At 35.8% G+C, this 9,145-nt stretch overlaps 2 protein-coding genes across 3 annotated transcripts; one reads left to right on the top strand and one right to left on the bottom strand.

Moving 5' to 3' along the window:
* The first annotated feature begins 4,215 nt into the window (after window positions 1-4,215).
* Window positions 4,216-6,453, top strand: LOC125213083 (E3 ubiquitin-protein ligase SINAT3-like). 2 transcript variants are annotated; one of them, XM_048113442.1, is made up of 4 exons: window positions 4,216-4,325; window positions 4,424-4,943; window positions 5,311-5,697; window positions 5,984-6,453. In XM_048113442.1, exons 2-4 carry the CDS (start codon window positions 4,737-4,739, stop codon window positions 6,347-6,349), a joined length of 960 nt encoding a protein of 319 aa, XP_047969399.1. In that variant the 5' UTR covers window positions 4,216-4,325; window positions 4,424-4,736; the 3' UTR covers window positions 6,350-6,453. The 2 variants fall into 2 exon arrangements, with proteins under 2 accessions (XP_047969399.1, XP_047969398.1); XM_048113441.1 differs by having other exon boundaries at window positions 4,251-4,943.
* Window positions 6,454-6,533: 80 nt separating this feature from the next.
* LOC125213082 (pentatricopeptide repeat-containing protein At3g49240, mitochondrial) lies at window positions 6,534-8,670 on the bottom strand. The gene has a single exon (XM_048113440.1). The coding sequence runs from the start codon at window positions 8,657-8,659 to the stop codon at window positions 6,755-6,757; it is 1,905 nt and encodes a 634-aa protein (XP_047969397.1). The 5' UTR covers window positions 8,660-8,670; the 3' UTR covers window positions 6,534-6,754.
* Between the last annotated feature and the right edge of the window lie 475 nt (window positions 8,671-9,145).

Genomic DNA, 9,145 nt, shown 5'->3' with positions numbered 1-9,145 from the left:
CCTAGCCATTTGTTCAGCTGGAAATTTGGGCAGCATTTTGTTGATCATAATCCCTGCTATCTGCAAGCAGACCTTCAGAGATGCAAACGATTTGCCTGCTTCAGTTCCTATTTTTCAAGATGTTAATTGTATAAGTATTCCCTTTTTTTTTTGAGTCTGCATAATCGTTAGTTAATTTCATTTATGCAGAGAATATTGTAAATGGCCATTTCATAAAGATATAAATTTTGGGCCTATGAGGTTATTATTTTGTTGGTCCATTATTATTGGTTAAGTTAATTATTGTTAGTTGTAAGTTTAATTTTGAAACCTAAATATTAGAATTTCTTTGATAACCAAGAGTTATTGCAAACACGGATTTTGCATGTTTTTAAGGGCTAGATTTGACTCGTTTTAAATGTCAATCATGCAAATTATGTTCTTAAATTGCATATGTTATACATTTGGTATTTTTGATGTGTTTGTTGATAAATGATAGAAATATTCCTCCACCTTCCATTGGAGCGGAGCTCTGCAGATCCAGGCAAGAGTGCCAGAAGATTGAAGATTCAACCTTGGGTTTTATCAACTTCTTCCATGTCTCGTACTTTATTTGTAGTTTTTACTTGTCTATGAGTAGAACATCTTTTGTGGATTTTTTTGGTGAAGATATTAAATTGATTTTCCTTGTTAGCTCTTGCAGTTATTTGATTTATCCTTGTGCCTTCTATATTCAATTGATTAGCTACCTCTTGAATACATGTTAGAGTTGATTAGAGTACTCGGGAGACGAAATAGTTGACTTGGAAAAGGGATAATTCACACTTTAATTCAATAGAACTCGGGAGAGTTGAGGTTTCACGTGAGGCCATTGGTCTTAACGACCTTTTAGGAGTTAGGTCTAAGAATTAGAAGGGGACTTCATTATTACACCTAATCTACGGATTTCTCACCTCGGGAGGGGGTTTAATCTAGTTAAGTGATCGACTTAATAACTCTAGAGACCGTAATTCAAGGAGGTCGATTGTGTTTTGGATCCTAAAATTCTACATCATTAGCCTGCTTTGTATCATATGTTTTTATGCTTTCTTTTATTTGTTTATTTATTTTATGTTTAGTTTATAAAATCAAACCAAAAACTCTGTGTCTCTAGATAGTATGTGATGCTTAGTATATGGTAGTCAGTTGCAATCTTATTCCCTGTATTGTGTTTGATATCCCGGTACTGACCTTTAACTATACTAGATCTACCCGTATACTTGCAGGTATTTTTAGCACTAATAAATAGTGCATCAGTTATGAACAATAGTTTTTCATCATATTTTATGTAATTTTTACGTGTTTATAATTTGTGGATTATAATTTGTTTTATGTAGCAGATATATATAGGTAGATTCGTTGAGAGTTCCATAATTATAAGTGATACTGGAGTATAATTTTTTTAATGTGAATGACAGTAATTTGTATTGATCTACTTTGATTCAAGATGAAGGTATTTACCTACCATTTTTTATCGTGAATATTAATAACATTATAAATGCATTAAAATTGTTTTAATCAAGCACATGTTCTCGATTTTTGTTAATTCTTTTGTTATTAAATTGGTGTTAATTATTTTACATATTTGACATTATTTAATTTAAGTTTTTTCTTATTGTTTGAATGTTTTATTGATTATTACAATTATTGATTAAATTTTTATACTAAATTAGTGTTTATTTATCAATATGCTTATTTTATTTTATTTGCAGAATTTTGGAATATTGGTTATGTTTCTTTTACGTGTTCAAATTATGATACATTCTTTTTTTTATTTGTGGAATACTTGGGAATCCATGTAAAGCCACTAATCCTAAATAGTCACTTTGTTTATAAATAAACGAGAATATTTAGATTCCTAATATACCATCTCCTCCTGAAGTTCTTTAAACATGTTTTCCTGAAGTTCTTTAAACATGTTTTGTTTAATACTTCTATACTAATATAAAAATAGACTTTTGGAGATTTTAGTAGAAAATGCCATTTAGAAGAGTTTTGACGGGAAAAGAGAGTTGATAAAGTAAGAGTAGAAATATGCAATCTTGATAAATGGATCGACTGCATATCTGCAGTTTGAACACCTTAAATGGTGTATTTCATTGCTCAAACAGGTAACGAGCTCATACGACTTTTGTGCAGGTTTTGGATTTTCCGATTACATAGTAAAACTTATTTATTGTTAACCTTTACTTTTAGTTATTGGCATTTAAGTGATTCTAATCTAGACCGTTCTTGAATCTACTGCCTAATGTAATATGTTTTTCAGAGTGCAGCACTTTTTGATTCTCTCACTGTTGGTGAAAATGTCGGGTTTCTGTTGTAAGATATTTGTCTTTATAATTAGTTTTTGCTTCATTGTTATCAACTATATTTCATGTTTAAGTTTTTAGTAAAATAAATTTTATTGTATAAATTTGTGATTTTAGAACTTGAAATAATAATATTATTTCTCATTCGGTATATGTGTTATTTTTTTTCTCGGTCTGATTTTATATTTTTTAATAATTGTTTTTTATTTTATATATTTTTTATTTCAGATTTCATATTATGATATTTTTATGAATTTGTAAAATCATTTTACAGTATAAAATAAGTTTAAATAAAAAAAGGATCGTGCGTGCACACGTGGATGCTAGTTAAAATAAATCACAACTAATAATTATAATCTCAAATTAAAATAATAGTATAAGTAAAACTTAAAGTCAATTATGCATTTTAAGTTCAACCCATTAGTATAATATTTAAAATTATATTAAAACAACAAACACATATATATTCATTAGTATTTTAACAATATTAGTATAATTAATACCAAAACGCCATCAATATGAAATTACTAATCACTCCTTTTGTCTCGGATAGTCACTTTTTACTATAAAAGTCCATCCCAATTTAAAGTCACATTTGGAATTTTCATATTTGGTCATACAATTTTACTTTATTGTTCATCAAAATTGCATCAAAATGTCATTATCTACATTAAAATAAACCAAAACAAAAATAAAAAACTAAAAAGTAAAAAAAGGATTCACATTCAACCAACTCACTTCATTTATTACACACTCCACCATCTCACTTCATTTATTACACACTTCAACTCTTTCTTAAAACCCGAGCCATAACTATCTAACTCTTAATCTGAGACGGAGGGAGTACAATTTATAATCTTATAAACTTGTTTATCGGGACTTCACAGAGGATGCGTTGAAATTGATTGCTAGGAAAGCAATAACCAAGAATATATAACATGGGATATGAGTGCGTTATATTGTTAACTATTTAAGTTGTTAACTCTGCTAACTCATTAATACAATGTATTAAAAATGTCAACACGGTGACATCAAAATGTCAACACATAATATCAACACATTGTATTGAAGTTCAACAAAATTATGTGTTGATATTTTAATGTCATCGTGTTGACATTTTTAATACACTGCATTGATAAGTTAGCAAGTTAGCAACTTAAGAAAGTTAACAATTGATCACACTAGGATAAATGTATATACTAATATCTTGAGTCTCAATAAATCAATTTTCATCATTTTTTTTCCCACCAAATTAAATATTTGATTCCAATTACTAAACTTGAGTAAGACCCCAACGAAAATCCAATCAGATTTTTTCGATTGAGAAATATAACAATATTTTTTGTTAGGTTGATTTGTTTGGCTCAACTAAATATTGAGAGTGATCGATACAATCCCCTTCTGTTTACAATTAAATTATGACAACATAACTACATAACATATATCATGACCCAAAATTGGTGTTTAACTGCAATACTAAACCTCTCAGTGTCAGCATTTATATCCTTATAATTATCCAAATGAATGTAGACTATTTTTGTTGGTTTTTGGATTTCTCACATGCATATCCTTAAAAAGCACATGATGCGCTTTAATCATTCAGCATGCTATTATACCTTGAATGTAATTGACATTATGATTTATTAAAATTGAAAAATAGTAATTATTTAGTGACAGTTGCCTTTAATATTCGTTTCATTTTCTATAAATATAAAACAAAAAACTTAATCTGATCTTTGTGGAATGATCTTTTAACAGGTAGGATAATTTTAGGTGAAAGTTAGATAAAACTTATCTTTGTGGAATGGACAATCAGTTGCATTCCTACAATAATCTCAACTGCTTTATACTACTACTATTATTTATATTTTAATTAATTTAGATAGTTAAACAACCGTTGGATTAACTTCCAAATTTTAATTATTTCTTGATCAACGATCATCTTTCTCTTTCTCTCCTCCCGGAAACCTGAACAAAAGAACCTGTTTTTCAGCGGAGGTGATCCTTTTCTGGTTATTTTTTTGTTATACATCTCTTTTAATTTTCCTCCAAATTTCTTACAAATTCTTAGGTTTCTTCTTCCCTTGATTGAACAGAGAAAAACTAAGGGAGGAGGAAAACAGGCCAAAAAGTACGAAGCAGGGCCCCTTATTCCAGAAATTTTTTTATTTTTTTGGGAAGTGGGGGTCTCAAATTTTTGTCAAAGATCTAATTTTTAGAAGTACGGAGTTGATATTTCATCAATTCATTAGGTTTCTTGAAATGGGCTGTTGATGTCATACCAAATATTCTCCTGCAGAGGCTGGAGCTAATTTTGAAAGAAAATTTAGGTGTTTTCAATTGGGTGTTGGGAATTTCTGCAAAGTGTTGTTAAATTTTGGGATATATTTTTTCCTACCTTAGTTAGAAATGGCAACAATTGAAATACAAAGTGTGGAGTGTGTGCCTGCATCAGATGGAGTTGAAGATGAAGAGATTTCTTCACAGACTCACCCCAATAACCAGTATCCTTCAAAACCCCACATTTTATTATCTTCCGCAATTGCCCCTACTAGTGTTCATGAATTGCTGGAGTGCCCTGTTTGCACTAATTTCATGTACCCTCCAATCCATCAGGTTTGATATTTTACAAATTTCTAATTTTGAATGTACTCTGTTTATTTATTTTATTTTAAGCTGAACTGGAATCAGATATGATCGTAGAAAATGCTAAACACATGCAAGTTTTTTCACATAGTTTAGAAATAGAACCTAAGAATTTCCATGCTTTTTAGAGGGTACTAGAATCTTTGCCTAAATGTGGATCCTAATATCAGTATATGTTGCTTTGGAACAAGAATTTTGCCTTGGGATTACCATGTTACATGTCATCTCCTTTTTGAGTTAGCAAAACAAAGTCAAAACATGTAATAACAAGGAAGAATTTTACTTAAAGTGAGTTAAATAGAATGGATGAGTGATGTGTGTTCTTGTATTTCTGTAGTGTCACAATGGGCATACTCTCTGTTCGACTTGCAAGACACGGGTGCATAACCGGTGCCCTACCTGCAGACAAGAGCTAGGGGATATCAGGTGCTTGGCTCTAGAGAAGGTTGCAGAGTCGCTAGAGCTGCCCTGTAGGTACTACTCGCTAGGCTGCCCGGAGATATTCCCATACTACAGCAAACTCAAACACGAAGCCATTTGTAATTTCCGACCATATAGTTGTCCATATGCTGGATCGGAGTGTATAGTAACAGGGGACATTCCTCATCTCGTTGCTCACTTGAGAGATGACCATAAAGTGGACATGCACACGGGATTCACGTTCAATCACCGATATGTGAAGTCCAATCCTCGTGAAGTAGAAAACGCAACATGGATGTTGACTGTGAGTTCAATGCTTTTCTTCTTATGTTCTTTTATTGTCATGCATTGAGCATTACTAATTATGTAGAATCTGATGACTACTGGTTTAAACTTGAGTTAACCATTGGATTGAGTTTCTCTAGTGATACGAACTTATTATCTAACTTATGCTGTCTAGTCTATTCTATATACCAATTCAAGAATATTTGAATTCCCTTCATAAAATGCTGCAAGTCTAATTGCTGTCAAGAATTGTATATGTGGTAGTGAATGGATGAGTAAATATTGCCGCTCCCCTGTTTGATTAGGTATTCAATTGTTTTGGGCAATATTTCTGCCTTCACTTCGAAGCATTTCAGCTGGGAATGGCACCTGTTTACATGGCGTTCCTACGTTTCATGGGTGACGAAGTTGAAGCCCGCAACTATAGCTACAGCCTAGAGGTAGGAGCAAATGGTAGAAAGCTCACGTGGGAAGGCACCCCACGAAGCATTAGAGATAGTCATCGCAAGGTCAGGGATAGCCATGACGGTCTTATCATCCAACGCAACATGGCACTCTTCTTCTCCGGAGGCGACAAGAAGGAGCTTAAGCTCAGAGTTACTGGAAGGATCTGGAAGGAACAGCAGAACCTAGATGCTGCAGGGGCTTGTGTGCCTAATATTTCTATCTAATCAGATTCACTCTGTAATTTTGCAACTTATTGTGTTCATGTGTCACTGCGTAAATGTATTGCCAGAGTTTTACCTTTGTTTGCTAAAGATTTACCTTTGCACTAGATGCTTCTGATGTTAGGGCCAATGCTTAGCAACAATTTGCAACGGGTACTATTTTATGCATACCAATTGCAGAATGCTGTTAAAACTGAAAAGCACATTAATATTAAATGGAACCCAAATTACATCAAAATGACTCCTCATCACCAACCATATGATGGCTCTAATACATTGTGAATAATCATCTTTGCATCTCAATTTCAATGACATAGAGAGATTGAGGTGCAGGCACATATTCGAGTGATGCTAAAAAGCTTCAATTGAGAAATAAAACAATTATTTGCTATCTAGTATAGCTCCAGGTCAAGCAGTTGCTTTCTCATTTACACTGTTTCCTTCATTTTCTGCTGATTCAGTGGCAGCATTCCCCACTACATTCTCCACTTCAGCGGCCATGGGAACAGATTCCTGCTCTTCGCCTTCACCTGACAGTTCTTCCACATCCGGCTTCTTTCCAAACGACTTAGAAGACAACAAATCAGCCATAGCAAGGCTAGTACTGGCCTTAGCTTTCGCAGCTTCTTCAGCAGCTTTAGCAGCAGCCTCAGCTTTCTCCTTCTCCAACTGCAATTTAAGATTTGTCACCTCATCCTCCATCCCTTCCTTCCTCAACAATTCCCTAACAAACTCTTCCAACTCCTCGGTGAAATCCCCGGGATCCTCCCTCAACATTCCATCAACAATCTTCACCACTTCATCATGCTTCCCAACCCCAGCTAGCGCATTCATGATGAACTTGTATGCATCATCATTCATCCTCAGCTTTGGCACCATCAAGTCAAAGAAAAACTTCGCCTCATCAACCTCGCCAGCCTTAACCAGCTCCTCAACAAGCCTGTTATAAACTGCCAAGTTCGGTCTACGTTTTGACTCAACCATTTTCCCAAAGTATTTAGCTGCATCACCTAACCTATTCTCCTTCAAGCAAGTATCCATAAGCGTAACAAAGGTATATTCATCCGGATTCACATTCGTATCTGGCATCCTATTGTACAGCTCCTCCGCATCAGCCAGTTTGTCGTTACTACACAACTGATCAATCAGCACATTATACGACAATGCATCAGGATTGCATCTTTTCTCTCCCATGCTATTGAAAACCTCAATGGCCTCATCAAATCTCTTCTCTGCACAATAACCATCAACTATAACATTATAGCTACCCAAATCCACACTCAACTTCCTCGGAGGGTCATGCTCATTCTTCATCCTCTCGAACAACTGTAATGCCACGTCAAACTTCCCATTCTTGCTCAAAGCCTCCAAAACAAAATTGAACGAGACAGCATTCATCTTAACGGTTGAATTTTCAACAACCACCTTGCTATACACCTCCATGGCCTCTGCTTCCATCCCCTTCAAAAAGTAGCCTTTCATCAAATTCCCGTATATCACCCCATCCAAGATCTCATCTGTCCCCAATTTTTGCTTCAATTCCTCATACAACTCCAAAACCCCATCTGCATTCAAATTGTTTGCTTGACCTGCCATCAAATAGGAATAGATAGTAGGATCCGGCTTAAACCCCTTCGTCTCCATTTCGTTCTTAATCTCAATTGCCTTTTCGAGTTGCTGGTTATCTACTAACCCCTTAACCAAAATGCGATAAGTTGTGGGCGATGGATTGAACGGAGCATCATTAATCAGCTGCTTGTATTGCTCTAGAGCTAAATCGATTTTCCGACTATCGAGATAAAGAGTAAGGAGGATATTGTACGTGACGACATTAGCGGCTATGCCGGCTTGCGTGATGAAGCGGTGGAGCGTGAGGAGCTCGGACAATTTCCCCTGGCGAAGCTGCGCAGCCATCACCGCATTGCAGGTGTAGATGGTGGGACGGCAATTGGAGTAGACGGAGTGGCGCGTGAAGAGCGCGGCCTCCTCGAGATCGTTCTCGCGTATGAGCGTGAGGATCTTGTTGTGGAGGTTGAGGCGGCTGCCGGAGAGCGCGGATACGGGCTCGGGGAGCTTCGGAGCGTTGGGGTTCTGCGGCGCCGGGGCGGAGCGGGGCTGCTGGTGGCGGAGGGCGGAGAGCGGCGGCTCGATGCGGAGGCGGCGCTTGCGCTTGCGACGCTCGGCGGCGGCTTCCTCCGGGGTGGCGAAGGAGAAGTGGCGGAGAGGGAGATAGGCCTGCGGCGGAGCGGGACGGCGGGGAGCCGTTAGGGCTCTGACGAGCTGATTGAGAAATGAGGGTTTGGAAAGCGCCATTGATTTGCGGGTGAAAGGGTTTTCGGGGTTTATGTTTTACAAATCAATAAAAATAAAAGGGGCAATAAATGGGCTTCATTCACATGAACTGTAAGCTAAATGATGGGCCTAATGACCAACCCCTTAAATTAAAACCCAAACTAATAAACATCCAATAACAAAATGTAGCTATAGGGAAATGATGGGAAAATATTACACACCCAAGAAAAGGAAGGGATGCACCAAAAGAATTAGGGAAACTAGCTTTAAAAATCGTCAACTTTCTTCAAAATTTAATATTTCTCAAAAAATTTAAAAATAGTGGAAAATACCATGAGATTTAATAGAGATTTTCCATGAAATGAATTTTCCGGCTAAGTTTAAGTAACGTGGCTAGCCGGATATCCTACATGTGACCTCTGGAAATATGACAAAACACATCGTTTTTAAAATAGCAAAATGTTGTCGTTTGAACCCTAACTACAATTATAATCATAATTCCCCAAA

The sequence above is a fragment of the Salvia hispanica genome, chromosome 3 (assembly GCF_023119035.1).
Source record: "Salvia hispanica cultivar TCC Black 2014 chromosome 3, UniMelb_Shisp_WGS_1.0, whole genome shotgun sequence".
In the NCBI taxonomy this organism is placed as follows: Eukaryota; Viridiplantae; Streptophyta; class Magnoliopsida; order Lamiales; family Lamiaceae; genus Salvia; species Salvia hispanica.
Note: the sequence above shows the minus strand (reverse complement) of the source record. Positions and strands in the feature narration are given on the sequence as shown.

Excerpts from the sequence above, each read along its gene's own strand:
- LOC125213083 (XM_048113442.1), top strand. The coding sequence starts at position 4,737 with ATGGCAACAATTGAAATACAAAGTGTGGAGTGTGTGCCTGCATCAGAT. Across the intron at positions 4,944-5,310 it reads TGTACCCTCCAATCCATCAG|TGTCACAATGGGCATACTCT; the intron begins GTTTGATATTTT and ends GTATTTCTGTAG. Across the intron at positions 5,698-5,983 it reads ACGCAACATGGATGTTGACT|GTATTCAATTGTTTTGGGCA; the intron begins GTGAGTTCAATG and ends CTGTTTGATTAG.
- LOC125213082 (XM_048113440.1), bottom strand. The coding sequence starts at position 8,659 with ATGGCGCTTTCCAAACCCTCATTTCTCAATCAGCTCGTCAGAGCCCTA.